The sequence below is a fragment of the Acanthochromis polyacanthus genome, chromosome 22, assembly GCF_021347895.1.
Source record: "Acanthochromis polyacanthus isolate Apoly-LR-REF ecotype Palm Island chromosome 22, KAUST_Apoly_ChrSc, whole genome shotgun sequence".
NCBI lineage: Eukaryota > Metazoa > Chordata > Actinopteri > Pomacentridae > Acanthochromis > Acanthochromis polyacanthus.
The window spans coordinates 19610030-19630166 of record NC_067134.1 but is presented as its reverse complement, the minus strand read 5'-3'; the positions used below and the strand labels follow the sequence as shown (position 1 = coordinate 19630166).

General features: G+C 38.1%; 2 protein-coding genes across 2 annotated transcripts; one reads left to right on the top strand and one right to left on the bottom strand.

Annotated features, from left to right (window-relative positions):
• Positions 1-833: 833 nt before the first annotated feature.
• LOC110963349 (four and a half LIM domains protein 2-like) lies at positions 834-19293 on the bottom strand. The gene is made up of 7 exons (XM_051941852.1): positions 19200-19293; positions 8731-8895; positions 5684-5861; positions 4584-4758; positions 4019-4188; positions 2490-2676; positions 834-1358 (listed from the first exon to the last, which is right to left on the bottom strand). Exons 3-7 carry the CDS (start codon positions 5837-5839, stop codon positions 1207-1209), a joined length of 840 nt encoding a protein of 279 aa, XP_051797812.1. The 5' UTR covers positions 5840-5861; positions 8731-8895; positions 19200-19293; the 3' UTR covers positions 834-1206.
• Positions 15336-20031, top strand: LOC110945285 (PI-PLC X domain-containing protein 1-like). Its single transcript, XM_022186871.2, has 7 exons — positions 15336-15553; positions 15694-15830; positions 16791-16916; positions 17301-17456; positions 17909-18021; positions 18633-18703; positions 19219-20031. Exons 1-7 carry the CDS (start codon positions 15433-15435, stop codon positions 19524-19526), a joined length of 1032 nt encoding a protein of 343 aa, XP_022042563.1. The 5' UTR covers positions 15336-15432; the 3' UTR covers positions 19527-20031.
• The last annotated feature ends 106 nt before the right edge of the window (positions 20032-20137 follow it).

Genomic DNA, 20137 nt, shown 5'->3' with positions numbered 1-20137 from the left:
TTCCTCATTTGAGAAGTGTACTTCACGTGATTCATGCATGTAGAGTTTGATTAAAATTGGTACTTTAAGCAAATGAAGCATCAATCAAGTCACAAAAAGTCTTTATATTGTATATTAGATTTAGATTTTATTAAACATTAATGATGTAATTAGAACAAATAGCATTAGTAGTCACAATCAGGTCATAGTGGCATTCGTTAAGTCAATTTCGCATGCTTTAAAGGGGAACTTTGTTTTTTTTACCTGGGGTCTGTTTTCATATGTCATTTCATACATGTGAGTGATGGAGAAATGAATTTTCGACATAGCTCCAGTATTTAGCCAGACAGGCAGCTTAGCAGCTCAGCTAGCAGCTTGGCTAGCGAAAAGTATGGGGCAGCTGGCCCCCCCGCGTCAAAGTCCGCCCTAACGTGCTTTTTTTCCCCACACTGACCGGCTCAGATAGTCTCAATGAGTGTCCCACAACATACTAGAGATGAGAAGTGAACGAAAACCTCCACATTACCTGGTGATGGGTCTTTGTTGTGGTCTGTATCCAAATCTCAGGACGCTTGAAAGCAAATCTCGTTCCGAAATCGCGTGAGAGCTCGCGCCAAAACACTGGTTTTGGCGCGATTTCGCAAGCTATCGTGCGATTTCGTTTTCGTTCACTTCTCATCTCTGGTATGTGGTGGGACACTCATTGAGACTATCTGAGCCGGTCAGTGTGGGGCAAAAAGCACGTTAGGGCGGAATTTGACGCGGGGGGCCAGCTGCCCCATACTTTTCGCTAGCCGAGCTGCCAGCTGAGCTGCTAAGCTGCCTGCCTGGCTAAATACTGGAGCTATGTCGAAAATTCCTTTCTCCATCACTCACATGTATGAAATGACATATGAAAACAGACCCCAGGTTGAAAAAAACCGAAGTTCCCCTTTAATGCTTCTGAAACATCCATCAGAGACATTCATCTTGAGGCCAGATACGCTTTCATTCCAAAACGAGGTGCACAGTTTATCTACTCATAAGGATTCTTCACATGACAGCAAAACAGAAACTGTGGAATGAAGGTTTCTGCTTATTCCTTAAAAACACATAATCATCAGCGCATGCAGAAAACACGGTAGAAGCAAGTTAATGTGTGAGAAACTCATAAATCAAACCGATATTGCAACTTTAGGAGGCAGCCGCTCTGCTCTCAAGGCTCCTCTCCAGCGTTAGGAAGTTTGCTCACATGTCTTTGCCACAGTCGGGGCAGAGGATGTCATCGTCGCTGGTCAGGAAACCTCGACCCACCAGGGAAACACAGCACCTTTTGCAGTTGAAGCACTCGTTGTGCCACTGGCGCTGCTCAAATGAGATGTACTTGCTGCCCCCGAGACCTGCGACGGATGCAGCAGAGAGAAATCTCATGATCTGTGTAATGTAATAACCCTGTAATTGATGCTGATTGGATCCACACAGGACACATAGGGAAGCATATGATCTATCGAGGGAACCTTCAGTCTAAGTTAAAGACCACTTAGAGACCAGATCTGCCCTAACTTCATATTGTAGCACTGCAGGTAATGTGTTTCATTCAGTGTCTGATGGCCAAAAAATGATCACAAGAAACTATTTTAACAATAATCTCTCATCAAAGGGGGAAACATAATGAAAAGTGGCAGCATTCAACTTTAAAGCTCTTTTATCAAACGTCAGATCGACTTTGAAGTTGTCTGCTGGTCCTCAATAAAAGGAAATGAGTGATATGTGACTAAAAAATTCAATATCTGGCCGTGAAAGAGTAGACTGTAGAAGGAAAAGCAGCTAATCCAATTAGCCTCTTGAAATGAATTCACAAACTAGGTAGCCTAAATTAGCAGAGGAGCCTCTGACTAACAGTTTTCATATGATAGTAGTGGTTAAGCGGCCTTTAAATTGGACCTTTAGTGCTATCTCGGTCTGGTGTACCACATAAACAGGCCAAAAGCGGAATAATTAAATCACACTGTAAAAGCAGAAAAACTGGCCCATCTAAAAGCTAACTAGCTAGATGCTAACAAACCAGTGTCTGACAAGTGGATTTCATTTGATTTTAAAAGTATAGTTCAGTATCTGACTGAGTTTGTTGTACCATATAGCCTAAATAAGACAAAAGCTAAACTGTTAAATTATACTGGTCAAAGAATGGTATCCAATACAGTAGCTCCTTAAGCTAAAAGCTAACAAAACTGGCTCAGCAGTTTAGCCTTTGACTGGAGTAGTAAAGTACAGTTTTCATATCAAGTTTTGAACTGAACCGTGACTGAGATTTGTAGATTTGAATGAGATAAGTCCAAGGACCTCCAGTGAAAAGTCGACCAACCTCAAACCATCCCCAAATTCAATTAATTAATAGTTTACATTAACAACGTGGTGTTTAAAATTTAGAAGTGCAATGATTTGTCAGACTGAAAGTGTTCATTAAATTACTGAACTGAATAATTGCCAACAAAAAAGACAGTTTTTAAGGGCAGTGATTGTGACTTTACCGCTGATGGGCTTGGTGCAGTGAGCGCACTTCTTGGCAAACAGGTTGCAGAAACATATGAGGCAGTAGGCGTAGTCGTCCCGAGAGGTGAATCGCTGGCCGGCCAGTGGCTGCTTACATCCGGTGCAGAGGAAGCACTCCTTATGCCAGGGCTGGTCGCGGTAGTTCACCCCGCCATGGATGATCGGCTGGAATGATATGATTTGATATGATATTTCACAATATTCAAAATAAAAATTGATCAAACAGAGAAAAAAATGAAGTAAACTCAATATCAGCAGTGAAAGATTGTCCCTAAGTGTTTCAACTCGGGTACTTAAATATGAATTTTGTACTTTTAGAGTTAGCTCCAGAAACCCGGGAGTGGGGTGTCTGCAGAGCAACAGCCACGCATGTGGGTTTTGGTGTTGTGTGTGCTTGGACAGCGTTGTGAATTGGGTTTTGACCATGCAATAAACATTTGTTGCTCACCGTACAGTGGTTGTCTCTGAGTTTTTGCTACAACTGTGGAGCCAAGTTGTAACAAAGCTCGAAGCTAACTAATCAGGCTTTGACCTACAGCCTCTGAATTTTGAATCTACTGGATTTTGTGTGATTTGATGTGGTTTAAGCTACATTTAAATTACAGTTTTAAGACTAACTGAGATTGTTATACCACATAAGTAAGCTAAAAGCAAAATTAATTACACTGTGGAAAGAAAAAAATAGCTCTTGTCTTGAAGCTAACTACTTTAGCATAGCAAAGTAGTCTCTGATTTTAGTGGATTTCATCTGATTACTTTTTATTTAATTTCTTTATTTGATTGGGACATTAATGGACATCTATTTAGACAGCAATAGACGTAATTATGCCGGATTGTAGCAGCAATGCTAATTTACTTGTGGTCAAGTTGCTTTAAAACACATCTTTTAGTATATGTATTGCATGATTCATTTATCAAATTATAATGGTCAAAAAAGGTCCAGAAGAAACAAAAGGGCATTTAAATGTAGATACTGAAACACTTAAGATGCATCAATTACAGAGTCCAGGAAAAAATTAAGATTTTACAATGCATATTAACACAGTTTCCAGAGCTTTAAATATATAATTCTGAAGTCCACTGTTCTGCATTACTGCTCTCTGCCTTTGTATGACGGTGAAGCTTCATATCTTTTAGTCATTTAGCCATTTGTTGCTGACTTAGTCACAGGCAAGCCAGATGACTAGTGTCTCACCTACCAGCTTTTAGCACAAAAAGACGCCTCCGATTCCTGCCTGCATGACCATCTGTTTCCTGCCCATAACTGTTGTATAGCATACATGCAGGTCTTTTTCTTTCACTGCACGTCATTCCATTGCGTTAGCAGGATTGGGACAAATAAGCATAAAACTAATTACATCTAAGGTAGCCAAAGACAGTAAAGACAGTATACTCCTATTTAATGAACTGTGCAGCTGTTAAAAACATCAATACAAGCATCCAACTACTTTATGTGTCTTTCCAGTTGCTTTTGCAGAGAGTGATTGATTTCTGCGCTTTCTTTTACCAATTTGCAGTGGATGCACTTCAGAGCAAACTGCTTCTCATAGCAGGGCAGGCAGTAGTAGCTGGCGTCCTTCTGGATGAAGCTTCTGATGCCGATGGGCTGCTGGCAACGGTTGCAGGAGAAGCAGTTATCGTGCCAACTGTTGCCCTTATGCTCCATCTTTCTGGAGCCTGGTGGGTGGAGGGGGCAGTGGGAGAGACAGCGAGAATGTAATTTTTCAGTTTAACCTGCATGTCAGCGCAGCATCCATATGGTGCCGGTGTACCGCTGAGTCATTCCAACTCACTAAAGCAATCTCATAGCTCATTATGCCTTCAATTCTTAAGTCTTCCTGTAGACAGAAAAGTCATTTTAGTTTTTATGTCGGATATTCAGATTGAACTTTGGTGATGTTATTGATCATTTGCACAACAATAGAACACGTTGCACCTTTGATTTCTGGTGGTTTTTGTTGATTATATAGCAAATATGCACATATTTGTACCAGTCAAATCACCTCCAACCTGTTTTATTTCAGGAAAATGGTGAAATTTGGTGCGTAAAAACCAAGACACAGTCTGCTCACCTGGCATGATGGTCTTCAAACATGCATGGCACTTGGCAGAGTACTCATTGCTGTAGCAGTCGGTGCACATCGGCAGATCATCCTTGGTGGCAAAGGGCCGATCCACCAGAGACTGGTTGCACTTAATGCAGAGGAAACACTCGCCGTGCCAGTGACGATCCTTGTAAGACAAATCCTGCAGAAACAAAGACTCCTTGGTTGCTAAATTTGCTTATTTTAGTCGAAGGAAGTATTTAAACTACTGCAAAACCACAGTGAAAAATACAGTGGTTTATGTCATAGCCGAGTTTATTTATGGAGCTTCTAAAGCGTCTTTGTTGTTCCATTTAATGCTATTAACTCAACTTTACTTTTCAGACCCATCTTCATATACGGTATGTAGATAGTGGTTCAACAGTAGGGCTGAAACTAACAATTAGTTTCATTAACAATTAATCTGTTAATTATTTTCTCAATCAATTAAATTGCTTGTTTAGTCTGTAAAATCAAAAAATGGTGAAAACTGTCAATTTGTGTTTCCCAAAGACAAGTGGTGAAAAATGTCTAGTTTTGTCAACAATTACAGATAGTAATTTACTATTGTAGAGGAGAAAGAGACGAGATAACATGTCTCAAACTAATTAATAGATTATCCAAATCATTAACAACTAGTCAATTATGTGCATGTTGGCCAAATTTACTTCAAAAACCCCTAACACTGATTAAAGAAAGCAAATCATGTAAACAAATATTGTTAACTGACAGCAATACCCTCATAAATTGGACATTTTTCAAGTGGAATTTTGTTTGTGTGCTGTCATACGAGACAAAGTAACCTGTCTGCACTCCTTTAAGTGCACAGTTGTTATTATGCTAGTGTTAACATATTTTTTGAATGTATAAAAATTCATATTTTGTATTTATTTGATGGGAAACAAGATATATTAGCTTACTATCTGTACAACTAGGTGCAGTAGCAAATATATTTCACGCAAAGAGAGCCAACAAGTGCAAAATTATAAACAAAATGTACAAGACTGACACTTTGGAAGAATCACTAAAGTTATGACAATTCATTTAAATACTAAACATCGATGGAAAATGAAAAGTTGGAATCTTACCTTGCTTGTGCAGCCAATGAGGTTTTGGCAAACTTCACAGTTGGAGGAGAAAAGTTTCTCATAGCACTTAATGCAGTACGGAAGGTCCTCCTTCAGCAGGTACTTCTGTCCATACAAGGACTCTTGGCACTCCGAGCAGTCGTAGCGTTCCACCATTTTGACTCAAATCCCCTCTGTTCTGGGAAAAAAAAAATAATGACAGTCAAAAACAAGGTCATAAATTCACATATCTGTCACAAAGGATTAGTAAGTTCCTAAACTTTGAAGATTTGATTGAGTTACTGTAATTGGAGGCCTGACTTTTTTCTATAAAAGCACCCCAGTGCCATCTGAGGATCACATGGATAAATATTTAAATGAATAACAAGCTACATAATGCCACTATGACCATGTACAGTGCTCTGGGATTCCGGGGAAATTCAATCCAATTCTACATACAACAAATTAAGCTAAGGTATGCTGCAAAACAGGCCCGTGGTGTAGAATAAAACCCATTTTAATAAAGCACATGATGTGACTATGCAACTCTTAAATCGGATTTATTTCCAAAATGATTCTAATTGTAAGTTTAAAGGGAGGTCTAAATTAGCTTGGATTTCACTAAGTCTAATCCATGCAGAAAATCATAAAGAAAAAGGAGACGAAAAGCAAAGAATTTTAATTAAAGTAAGGGAGAATCAAAGAAATATGTTTGCATTATAAGGTATTGTGGTATCTGATCTGTTACATGTATTACTTATTAAGTTAGTAGTATAGAATCTGTTTTGTTTGTTCTAGTATTTGATATGAGTTGCTTGTTATATGTAGTGTTTGCTCTGGTGTCTCTGACCACAGATGGAATCTGCATTATATTCAACCCATGCCATGGGAAAGTGTTCTCCTGTTTACAGAGCCCTGTTGGAGGTGTTTTTATGAGGGTTCTTCTGTCTAAAATACTGATTTAGGGATTCTTCAGCTGTTGTAGACACAGGGGGTTTGTTTGGGGATACTCCTCACTTGTTTCCCATGTGTTAGACAATAAAGAACCATATGTTGTACTCATTTACATGTTAAAACCTATAAAAGTGATCGCTGGCTATTGTCCAGCAAGGAGGATTCAATTGGCCGACTCCTTCCAGGCAGGTTCTGTCTGTACTGATGCTGCTCTTTCTTTTAATAAAATACTTTTAAAGAAAGTCAGTGTCACGGACATTTTCTCCTTCACCTGCACATCATGGACACCAGAGAGAGGAACAACGACAGTATTTAAAGTTACAAGGAGAGCTATTGCAGCGCTATCAGATGTTAAAATGCTGACTTTATAATGTGTTGCTGCATGCTTCTAACATGTTTGGAAGAAGTTCACCCTATTTATACAAGTGGAAGGTCCTCAAATGGGAAGATCTCACTGATTATGGCAGCTCACTGCTTAACTTTATTACATTAATAGGCCAGTAATTGCATTCAGTTACCACAAGAAACAGCTGAGATGACTGAGCGTGGTGTGTTACATATAAAGGATTATCATCAATGCAGAGCAGACAGAGTTTTTATATTAATGTCTCGTCAACATTGTTAAGTTGTTAGAGCCTCTCAGGAGGTAGTTTATGCACTGAGTGACTGAATGAAAGTTAGAACAAATCTTTGAACATGACAAAAAAAAGGCACCACATTTGCAACATTCCTCCACTTTTCCTGACTTGAGAGACATGAGACAGCATGTCCAACTAAACTTGTAAACTGCCACAGAATCCCGGGCTCATGTCAGTTAAACTCTGTATGCGGATTTGAGGCGTCACTGTGACCTTTGGGTGCAAAATCAACAGAACAGTTGTCTAATTTCATTTTAATTGAACTGAGATGAGGGGAAATCTACTGGAGAAGAAGAAAGATTTAATGCTGTCTTTCTTTCGGCCTTTGGTTTACCTTCGACATGTCCTTAAACAATGGATCCTATTGTGCTTATCTATCTGTACCTGCCATAGCCCTTTTCTGTAACTTCTATACTCTCCAAAATAACATTTTACCTTCGATACCTCTTCAAAAACCATTTGTTCCTTCCTCCAATTCCTCTGTGATCTTTATACTTTTGATACAAGAAAACCCTGTACCCCTTCAAAAACCCTCTACAAATCACTCTAAATCCTCTGTACCCAGCATACCCTTGTGAAAACCCGATCTACCTTCCAAAAGCCTTTGAAAAACCCTCTGTACTTGACCATAAAGTTTCTGAACCCTATATAATCTTCATTAAAAATTATTGTACCCTTCTAACCCCTTCATAAACCCATCATGCACCTCATTGACATTTCTTTGTACCCTTTAAACTCTTGAAGAAACTACTGTTCCATTTATACACCTTCATACACCCTCTGTACCCTATATGGTCTTCTAAAAAACCACTGTACCCTTCGTACCCCTTCATAAAGTTTCTCACCCTCTATATTCTCCACTGCACCCTTCCTACCCTTTCATAAGCCCTTTGTGCTTCCCTTGAATCCCTCTGTACCCTTTATACCCTTAATAAAAACTATTCTTACCTCTTCATAACTACTCAAACTAGACCTTCTGTACCCTCTGTACTCTTCTAGAAACCCACAGTACCTCCCATAGCCCTTCATAACCCCTTCGTTCCCTTCTCTAAACCCTCTGTGGCCTCTACTTCTATCCCTTCTATAAACCTCAAATGACCCACTGTAGCCTCCGTACCCCATTAGAAACCCTTCGTCTACAATCTTCTATACTCCCTTTAACCCTTTGTACAATTTACGAATGCCTATAAGCTATCTGCATCCTAGCAAGTCAACATCTTAACACTAGTCAGAAGAAAGTGACCGGCTGCTCGTCCACTTCAGCTGTTTTCAAAAGGTTTCTGAAGCAAATGTTTTGCTACAACACCCCAGAAACTTGGACTGTATTCAGCAAATCATGAGACAATTTGTAATATAGTGATTTTAGGATCCCAAACACTTCACAAAGAAGCGACACATGAATATTGGCTTTGTACCTTTTGCAGGAGCACAATCACCCAACTTTGTCTTCAGGAAAAATCTTGAAAAAAGTCATACCTGGGCGTCAGAGGAGTAGTCGGCTTGCCGTCTGAGTCCAGAAGTGTCTACTGAGCGCTGTAGTCCATCGGCTTTATATAATTACAGCATAATGTGATCCACAGTGGGGCAGGAAGGTGGAGACAGTGGTGTGACCAGAGTGGGCTGGCCAGCAATTTCAGGCTACTATAAATTAAAGAGAAAATCTTTTTTAATAAAATGTGACAAATTTCAATTAAATATTCCAGAGAACATATAAACACTTTAACATTCAATTTCAGTTAAGCAGCAGCAGAAGGCCTCATCTTTGCCCTGTGGTGGTTCAACTTCTTACATTCCTGCAGTTATTCTTTCCCCTCAAGGACAAAAGGCGATAACTTTTTAGGATTTTTAAAAACCTTTTTCTTAAATGTACCGTGCAATTAAGGGCCAAATATTAAAAAACAAAAAATATCCTAAATTATATTTGCATGGCAGGATTACTAAGCAGACAGAAATGAAGAGACATAAGCAAACAGATGTGAAATGATGACAAAAAAGATGCAAAACAATCAAAATGAGACATAAAACAATCATACAAAACAAACACAAAGAGACACTGAATGGCTACAAAGAGATGCAAAATGGCCAAAATGTGCCTGAAGCTAGATGTAAGCAACCACAAAGAGATGCACGACTATTAAAATGAGACAATAAACCAACCAAAATGAGATAACATATGTATGAAAAACACTACATTTGAAAAGTTTCCCAAAAGAGAGAGAAAACAACCACAATGTGCCATAAAGTGACCTCAATTCCACACAAAATGACCACAGAGAAGCATAAAATGGCTCCAAAGACATGTAAAATGAGACACAAAATTATCAAAATGGGTCAAAAACAGTCATAAAGAGATGCCAATTGACAATACGAGCCACGAAAAGATGCAAAACCATTAAAATAAAATGTAAAATGACCAAAGTGGGGCAATAAACAATCACAACAAGACAACAAACATGCAAAAAGACCAGAAACAGACACAGATGAAAAATGATGAAAAATAGTTGCAAAACAACCACAAAGACACACAAAAGTGACAGTAAAAGACACAAAATGTCAAAAAATTAAGAAAACAACCATAGCAAGATGCAAAACTACCAAAATATGACACAAAATGACCAAAATTGGACAAAAAAAAATACTACAAAAAGATATGAAATGACCACTGAGAGACCCAGAATGGCCTAAAAGTGATGCAAAGTGACCAGATATGAAGGAAAAGAGATGGAAAATGAACAAAATGACACACAAAACTATCAAAATGGGACAAAACACAAACATAAATGGATGCAAAACAGCCATGAAGAGACACAAAATTAACAGTGTGACACATGAAATTATCGAAGTTTATAACCACAAATAACAAAATGTGATATAAATTATTGGAAATTGGACAAAAAACAACCACAAAGGGTTGCAAAATGAACAACATGAGACACAAAATTATCAAAATTAAACCAAGAGATGTAAAGTATTTAATATAAGACGATGGGACACAGCAAATCACCACCAAGACATGTGAAATGTTCTTTGTCGCGAATGTCACATATAGCTTATAAGCTGTTATTACATTTGGGTTAGCTGTAAAGAGGATGGAATAAACGGGGATTTATTAGAGAGAGGAGGTCAGGGCAGTTTGTAAATTAGTTTAGTTGGAGGGTCTTATCTGGTTAGGAAGTGGTCACCTCAGTTAGCCTCCATCAACAATAAATCGGTTATTATATCATTGCTGATGACAGCCCATGTGTCCTCATAAACTCATAGTGCGTCTTTGTTTGCAGACGGGACGCCCAGCATCGGGATTAATTAAGGGTCTGCTGCTTAAACACATTACGATGACTGGCATCTTATAGAAGCAATGCGTACCGTAACACAAACAAAAAACATCCATCCATCCTCTATACACCGCTTTATCCTCACTAGGGTCACGGGGGGTGCTGGAGTCTATCCCAGCTGACTTGGGTGAAGGCAGGGGACACCCTGGACAGGTCGCCAGTCTGTCACAGGGCTACAGATACAGACAAACAATCACACTCACATTCATACCTACGGGCAATTTAGAGTAATCAATTAACCTCAGCATATTTTTGGACTGTGGGAGGAACCTGGAGTACCCGGAGAAAACCCACTAATGCACAGGGAGAACATGCAAACTCCATGCAGAAAGATCCCAGGCCCAGGCCGGGATTTGAACCAGGGATCTTCTTGCTGCAAGGCAAAAGTGCTAACCACTAAAAACAAAAAACATGTTACATAATTTATAGATGTGACAAAACATTTGTCTTTGTAAGCTAAAGAATGTCTCTACTGTCTTGTCCTGCACACTGAGGTTTCTCCCCAGCAGCTTCTGGGAAACTTTGTGAAATCTTTTGGCTTCTTGAGCTGAAAATATGTTCTAGAAAACTGTTAAAAAAGTGAAATCAAACCAGAAGAGGGAACCTGAAGCCCAAACAAAGTGGGTCAAAAATGACACCGTGAGGTCGTTTTCTGACATTATCGTTGAAATGAAAAGTTTGTATCATTCTATATTCCAACTATTCCTCAAAAAACATGTTTTTGACATCATTCTATTTACATTTTTAAGTTGTTTTTTACACTGCCAAAGAAATTTCAATACTGGAGGGACGGACGGCAGCAACAGCTGGAGGAAAAGAGTGGAAAAATGTCAACAAAATGGATGTTGGGATTCTTCTTTTTCAATCATCAAAATGTTCAAAATCTGTTGTAAAGTGAAAAATAAACATATTTCAAACATGAAATTATTCTTGCATAGATAAAAAAAATTTTAACACAAACAATCATACAAATGATTATTTTAAACAAAAATGACAAGAAAAGCCATAAAAACACATTGATTCTTATATGGGTCATTTTGACCCACTTATGGAAGAATGTAGGGTCCAATCACTGAAGCATCTAAGGGTTACAATGGCATCTGAAATCTTACATTGATATATCAAGTTCTTTTGTTTCTAATTGCTTTTTCACACAGTGAAATTTGGGGTTGTTTGAATAACAAAATGAAAGCCTGAAATTCCCCTGTTTTTTCTCATCATGTTGTTGATTAAGAATATACAGTTTTGGACAAGAACATCAAAGAATCTCTGAAATTCCTTAAAATTGAATAAAAGTCTCTTCTTTGAGCTCACATTAGCAAAAAAATGGATAATGCGGAAGTCAATTGGGGATATGTTCTGAAAGTTATTTTTATTGAACTTTCATGACTAAGTATTTGTCCATAAACTAATCCAAGCAGAGCATTAACATGGGTGTATTTTTCGGGTTTTGACCCCAACCACCAGCTGGAAAAACAGAGAGACTCTTTTCTTGTGCACTTATTGAATTCCTTCACTTCTTGGAAGAAATTCCTGGATGTAAATTCTTCAGCAGTTACTATAAATGTACAGTACATGTACTCACGCTAAACAAGAAAATCCATTTTGATCCCATCAAACAGTCTCCACAGTGATCATGAGAAGAAATTTACCACGAAAGTTTAGCCCACAAAAGTGCATCAGATTACTGTTAAATATGCCAAGGCACGGAAGTTTCCCTGTAAAGAAATCTAGCCATCCTCACAGATCTATATGGGACAAGACCAAACCTCAACAGTGGTGGAAAAAAGTTTTCAGATACTCCAAGCATTTGTGAAATATTGCATTGAGAATCACTCTTAGGTCTTCCAAGTGTAGCAGCCAAAATGGGAAACAAAACTTCAAAATGATTGTTGTACAGGAACAGAAGAAAGGTACATTTATTGAAAAAACCCCTGTTTTTACAGTGTAGGGTTGTGTAAGTTGGAAAACTGGAAGCTTCAAGCTGAGGTTCTCAAGCAGTAACAAACATTTGAGAAGCTTAAACCGATTTCAATCCATCCATCCATTCTCTATACACCGCTTTATCCTCACTAGGGTCGCAGGGGTGCAGGAGTCTATCCCAGCTGACTCGGGCGAAGGCAGGGGACACCCTGGACAGGTCACCAGTCTGTCACAGGGCTACAGATACAGACAGACAATCACACTCACATTCACACCTACAGGCAATTTAGAGTAACCAATTAATCTCAGCATATTTTTGGACTGTGGGAGGAAGCCGGAGTACCCGGAGAAAACCCACGCATGCACAGGGAGAACATGCAAACTCCATGCAGAAAGATCCCAGGCCGGGATTTGAACCAGGGATCTTCTTGCTGCAAGGTGATAGTGCTAACCACTATACGCCACTGTGCAGCCGATTTCAATCCATCTAAATTAAAGCAGTGACTTAATATCAGTTGTCAACTTAATTTAACTAAAATTAATTTAATTGCATGCTTCAAATTGAAGCAACTCATTTGAGTTTGTTGAACAATTATTGTCATTTTTTCAGCATACTCTTATTGAAAAATTTGTATTCATACAGATGTAAATATATGTAAATAAATCATTATGTATTTAAAGACTAGGAAGGACAGTATGATGGATTCCTTGAATTTAAACAATCTGAGAACGACGATTGGCTGAAATGGTTAAAATTCACAAACATAGAGGATGCAAACTGACAAAGTACGCACTTTACATATTAAAAGCAAGACAATTAAAGTAATTTTCAAACAAGAAACCATCCACAACCCAGTATGACCACAGAACAGAGGATAAAATGTGGATTTTAAGCCTGGATTTGACCTTTTAAAACAAAGCCTTCTTTCTGAATTTGCAGCATTAGTTTATTTCAAACTCAACCCCACAAAATCTGCTTTTTTGGTCACCATGACATTTACCGAATTTAGAAAACACATGTTTTTCATCAAAATGAAATGAGATGAGTAAGAGTGTTGGATTTTTTTTATCACCATCTTTTCTTTTTTAATCACCACATAAGATGCTTGTTTCTTGCCAGTCTCAAGTAGCCATAACAAATAATTACTATGTAGTATCAAAATAACGAGATGTCAGGCCATATTTCACATGATCGCAGTCTATTTTCTACAGAGTGGCAGGAAAACGAACATTAAAAAAAGCTTCTTGTGATCACATAACATCATTACTGGTCTTTTCTCAGGCCTCTTTCTCAGGGTGAGTTTGTGCCGCTGCTACATATGCATGACATGAAAGACCCACGGAAGTCGGAAATACTGAGTCAGTAGGTTGTCGTTTTATAACTGATTTACTGCAGCATTATGTTTAAATTTATTTCTTGTGCTAAACAAAGCAAAACCAAAAGATGGAAAATGAGATTCTCCTTTTTATAAATGGTCTTTCATGTGTTCAATATGGCTCACCAACACAAAGCATGTAAGTACATTAGGATAATCTAATAGAGCGGCACTAATGGAAGAACCGATCATGTGGAGGTAGGGTGACCTGCTGCTTTCCCCTGGTGTTGTTTCAAGGCTAGTTTTAAAAATACATCAATAACACAATTAAAGTAGTTAATAAGAATAGTGCCCAGAGATCTAAAACCAGTCAACAAAACAGAAATATAGCATAGACCCAAATTTAACAAAAGCAGTGACACAACAAGCCGTGACAGCACTATGAGCGGACAATACTTTAAGTGGTCACAAGACAGAAAGGCTGAGAATGGGTTTCCAGTAGGAGCTCCTAATGATTCAAGTGACGCCACACTGATAGAATTATCTGCTCTGTTAGGAAACAACTGAGCTGCAACTGACAATTTTCTGTTACTACACAAGTTTATGAAATGTCAGAAAAGCGTGCCTTATAGCGATGACAAACGTCTTGTTTTGTCCACAACTCAAAAATATTCTGTTTCCTGTCACAGATGAGGAAGGAAACAATAAATTCACAAGTAAAGATCTGGAAACAAAGCAGTCACTCAGAGTAAATTCAGAGTTAAGAACTAATTGAATCTGCACATTAACCAAAACTACACTACCGGTCAAATGTTTTAGAACACATCAGTTTTTCCAGTATTGTATTCAAATTAAAGTAGGTCAAGTCCAATGAATAGTTTGAAATGGTACAAAGATAAATGATGAACTTCCACAGGTAAACAACATTTCAGAATTATACAAAAAGGCCTTTTTCGTTTTTTTTAAAATAAATATTTAACTTGTATAAGTCCTTCTATACATATAGATATCTCTTTCAAAGTTTGATCAAATTACAATTACACTGACAAGACAAGATTGATAAGAAATGAAAATGCATGTGCTACAATCCCATTGGACACTTTGGCCAATGTTACCCAAGCAGTAGTTGGCCATACACATAAATGTCTGGAAGCCAGTGGCAACCACCTAAGCACCTCTTGTAAATGTCAAGGTCAAAGGTAACTTGTATTAATCTTGTCATGTTTGAATAAATTTGGTATTGAAATATTTGTGCAAGTTTTTCTTTTCCTGATGTGTGTATACATTGTTTTGGTATTATGATACCATAGTAACTGGCAGCTGCAATTAATGATCAAGAATATGCTTTTGAATCAATATATTTTAAATATACATAGCTCCTGTCAAACAAAAGCTACACTATAAATAAGACTGCACACTGTAATTTAATATTAGTCCTAAAATATTTAACTTTATTTATATTCTGGTGGTTAGTTGTGTAAACTGCTTTTATTTTTGAAAAGCAGACGCGAAATGATGACGTGTAAACCCGGAAGAGTTTGTAAACAAACGGTGTTTAGCAAAAGCAGCTTCAAGATGAGATTTTAAGATTAAACAAAGAGAGGAGGATGTTTCAGGTTAAGAATATGGAGGACAAACAGCGGCAGCAGCTCGGAGGGAATTCGGACTGGATGTCTCGTCTGCCGGAGGAACTGCTTGACGTCCCGCTGTGGAACTTCGCTCTGCCCGGTAGCACTGAAGCTAGTTCCGCTAGTTCGGAGCAACATTTAACAACAAAACTACATAAAACATTAAACATATATTAATAACACATCCACATATAGCCTATCTAAATAATTAAAAGTATAAAATGACTGTGTTCCCCGCAGGGAGCCACGACAGCATGTCCTTCTGCCTGGACGTCTCCTCCCCAGTGCTCGGATCAGAGCCCGGCCTCCTCAGACTCACCGACCGGTTCTTCCCCTGCTGCACCCGGCGCTGTGTGAACCGCTGGGCCACCACACAGGTACAGATGTGGGGCTTATAATGGTCACCTGCCTCACCATTAACCTGAGCCTCCTTCTGTGCATTAATTCTTGTGATTCAGTACAACACACTATTAAAATACAAAATAAGGATGATTTTAGTGGCTATTTTCTATCTTCTGATCACATTTTTAAATAATACTTCAAACATCCAGTGTATGAAATCCAACTGTGGCCTCTTCAAATGTCTAATTTTGTCCAAAATCCTTAAAATATCCAGTTTCCAGCAACATGTGACAAAGAAAAGAAGCAATTCATCTCCCTTGAGAGGCTAAAATCAGAAAATATTCGACATTATTCACTGATTTCAGCTGAAAATTACCAAAAAATGTGACAAAATCATTGTTGATTATTTTTCTTGACGTGTTGTACTATATACATTTACTTTATACTCTAACATGATCCAAGACAAGTGGCAAAATAATCACAATTGACAATTAGGAAGCTGGAAACAGTTGTTAAAAACACAATGAATCGTCAAACTAATTCTTTTTTTCGTCTCATAATCTTTTCCTATATTTTTAGCTGTTTGCAATATTTATGTGATATCCATTTGCTGGGTTATTATTTGAAAAAGGGCAGCAGGTGTTTCTTTTACTTTAGTTTCTCTCTCACTAAAAATACAAACATTTTGGATATTTCTGCCTTTAACTGTTTATTTGTATGTTGTGAAATTATCAGTATCTCCACAAACATAACACACCGAAATAGTCAGTTGAAAGCTACAAAAACATCAAATATTCCCGTTTAATCACCTAAAATAGCAATATCAACTGAAAACTAGTTAAATGAGAAGTCAGTTATCCCAATATTTGCAGATTTCTGATGTTATTTATGTAACTAATAAAATGATAAATCAATTTAGTGTCATTTCTGATGTTATCTTTGAATAAGACTGCTGAGTTTCTATGTTTCCACTGTAATTCTTCCCGTCCATGCAGCAGTCCGTCCTCAGTCATCAGTGCGATCTTGGGATTCGTTTCTTCGACCTGCGAATAGCCAGGAAGCCGAAAGGAGGCAGAAAACTGTTCTTCGCACACGGAATCTACACACTGATCACTGTCAAGGTTTGGAATTAACTAAACAACCAAAAATTGTTCAAAGATTTCCCAAAAATGTTGAAAATGTGGACATCAGAAGTTCCACTGTGAAAATATACTTTTTTTTCCACATTTTCAAACTATAGAACAAGCCAGTTTTGACCCGCAGGACGACATGAAGGTTAAGAACAAACCTGGTCTTGTAGCTCACAGATTCAACCCAAAATTCGCTGTAATTTAACATAAAACTGGAATCAAATTGGATTTAACTTCACCTCTTTTCTGCAAACATCCGTCCTCTTCCTCCCTACCTCAGCAGTTATCTTCTCCTATCTCTGCTGTGCTGCATGAGAAAAAAAGCACAACTGTGCTGTTTTTTGAATTGGTGTTATGAACGGTGTTTATGTGCAGGAGGCTCTGGATGAACTCTCCGTCTGGCTCGACGCTCATCCTAAAGAGGTCGTCATCGTCTGCTGCTCACATTTTGAATCTCTCACCGATGAAGATCACGCAGATCTGGTGAAGTTTATCATCTCGCTGTTTGGACGGAAGCTGTGCCCCTCGCAGGTAGAAACATTCACTCAATGCAGCCTCTCTGATGCAGGATTTGCTGCAGTTTTCTGCTTTAGATTCTAAATGAAGACACTTGAAGGCGTCACTTTGGGCTCTAACATTGAAAGACATAATTATGGTGCATTTATGCTCAGATTTTGCACTGAATCGTCTTGAAAGTGTTTTATTTCTAATTTTCTGCCGCATTTTATTCAGTTTTAATGTTTGTTTTTCACCTTTTAATTCACTTGTTTGAGCTGAGAATCCAAATATTGGTACTTTTTGTGCATTTGAAGACTTTGGTGTCGCATTAATCGAAGTTTTGAGCATCAAACACGACATTTTCTGTGTTTTTGAGAATTTTTATGCACCAATTCTTGACTGTTTGTTTCTTTTCTGCAACAATTTTGGCGTTTGTTTGTGATGAAAATTACTGAAAATGTATTTTTGCGTGTTTATCTGTGCAGGAGACTCCCTCTATGCGCTCCTGTTGGTCCAGAAGTCAGCAGCTTGTCGTTTCCTACGACAACCAGCAGGTGGCGCCGCAGCATCCTGAGCTGTGGGATGGGATACCTTACTGGTAAAATGATAAATATCTCAAAAACTATTAAAGCTGCAACACTCAGCCTGATTGAACAGCTGCCACATTAGAGACCAAACTGGAAGCGATAGTGCCCCCATGTGGTGAAACACGACCCAGTTGTTTTCAGTGTTGCGTGTCTGAAGCAGAGGGAGCTGCAGTTTCAGGACGACATTTGTAGAATCTTTATTTGTTGCAACAGCGCCACCTACTGAATTTTAAGGGTTTATTGCACCAGAACTCAAAAAATGATGCCTTTATTCCACCCAAAATACTACTTTCTGCACAAATACTTCTAGTTTTAAAGGTTTATTCGACTCATTTAGTATTTTCTAAATAATAAATTCTGGTTTTAAAGGTTTATTCAACAGAAAAATACTAGTTTCTGTCGAAGTGAAGTTATGGTTTTCAAGGTTTATTAAACCCTAAATAATACTTTCTGACCAAATAATTACAGTTTTAATGGCTATATTTATTAAAGGTTTGTTCCACCCAAAAGGAACTTTCTACAGAACAGGGCATAATTTTGAAGGTTTATTCCACTTGTAGAAGTACTAAAGGAACATGGTTGCTGTGGACTGACTGTCCTCATGGTGGCGCTCTGTCTGCAGGTACGCTGACAGCTCAGATCCTGAGAAAGTGATCGCTTATCTGGAGGAACAGAAGAGCCGAGGAAGACCAGGTGCACATTCTAAACTTGAGCATCAGAGTGTTAGTAGTGATATTACTAATTATGTAGGTATTAGATTAAATAACGTTGATGTTTTAACCCTCTGGAACAAAAAAAACTGCAGTATTTGTAAAATAATAAGCAAAATTACACCACTTTTCAGAGCCAGGAGCTATAAAAACACAAAGAGTTGTTTGTCCTTGAACTAGTTGTGCGCTATTTAATTTGAAAAATTAATCTAGTATGAGCTTAAAATCATGAAATCTATTTTTATTATTTCCTTTATGAAACCTTTCTGAGTTTTCTCTCCTTCTTCATGGTTGTTCTGTTCCCATAGAGGCACAGGACTTTATGTTGTAGTGAAAAATGAGCCCACAATGAGGAAAAAATGAGACAACTTGGAGTTCAGAAATGTTTCATGAAAATATTTAACTGCTTTAAGTCTTTTTTTCTGATCTAGCACATAAAAATCTGTGTAAAGTCAGATAAAAACCAACCTGAAACGTACCTGTCTGTTTGCCTTCCAGCTGGTTTCTACGTCTGCGGTCTGAATCTGACCGAAGACGCTCCGTACGTTTTCCTCCACCCGCTGCAGGACATGAGGAAGATGACGATGAAGGCTCTGTCGCTGCTGCTGCATTGGACCGGCGAGCAGCGTCCGGGACCGGAGGGGGGCGGAGTCAACGTCGTTTGCTGCGACTTCGTGGGTGACAGCCGCTTCTGCTCGCTGGTCATCGGCCTCAACTACAAACTCGCCGCTCGGCCACCGGCATCTTCCTCGGATGCTGCTGGCTGTTTCCATAGCAACCGACCTGATATCTCACATCCAGCATAGTCTGAGAAGCTTTTTTTATCCTCAAAAAGTGTTAAATAATTGTTATTTTATGTCTTATTCTGTTTACAGACTTCTTTATTTTCACATCACCTGCTTTTTCCTTTACATTAGTAGTATTATACTATGACCAGCATGTGTATATTATGACATAGTTTGAATATTATTTTTCATATCTGCCTGCATTACAGCTGCAGATGCTGACAGAGCTGCCTTTTTATGACACTTTTTCACAAATATTTGCACAAATAACCAACTTAGCATCACATATCATAGAGTATATTTTGTTTAAAGCTTTACAAATGTCAATTTTCTGTTTTGTTTTCATGTATTCTACTTTTTTCATGATTCAAATAGCTCTTCATTTATTTTTTACCTCTTAACTTACCTTCACATTTGAATTTCCTCTCAGGGATCATCAGTGAGTGTTATTCACCTCTTCACTGACACATTTCAATAATTACAAGTGTTTACTGTGAAATTACTGTCATAAATGGGACATAAATAATGGAGATTTCATGCGTGTTGTTTTTCGATTGTCACATTTCTGTTTTTTTAAAAATACAAACTCAATTTTTCTACTTTAAGCTTTTATAAGAAGCAACAAATGTTCA

What these genes read in the sequence shown, in the direction of transcription:
- LOC110963349 (XM_051941852.1), bottom strand. Translation starts at nt 5,839, where the DNA reads ATGGTGGAACGCTACGACTGCTCGGAGTGCCAAGAGTCCTTGTATGGA. An exon ending in TCATTGGCTGCACAAGCAAG is followed by an intron (nt 4,759 to 5,683) that starts GTAAGATTCCAA and finishes TTGTTTCTGCAG; the next exon opens with GATTTGTCTTACAAGGATCG. An exon ending in AGTGCATCCACTGCAAATTG is followed by an intron (nt 2,677 to 4,018) that starts GTAAAAGAAAGC and finishes ATATCATTCCAG; the next exon opens with CCGATCATCCATGGCGGGGT.
- LOC110945285 (XM_022186871.2), top strand. Translation starts at nt 15,433, where the DNA reads ATGTTTCAGGTTAAGAATATGGAGGACAAACAGCGGCAGCAGCTCGGA. An exon ending in GGAAGCTGTGCCCCTCGCAG is followed by an intron (nt 17,457 to 17,908) that starts GTAGAAACATTC and finishes TTATCTGTGCAG; the next exon opens with GAGACTCCCTCTATGCGCTC. An exon ending in TGGGATGGGATACCTTACTG is followed by an intron (nt 18,022 to 18,632) that starts GTAAAATGATAA and finishes CTCTGTCTGCAG; the next exon opens with GTACGCTGACAGCTCAGATC.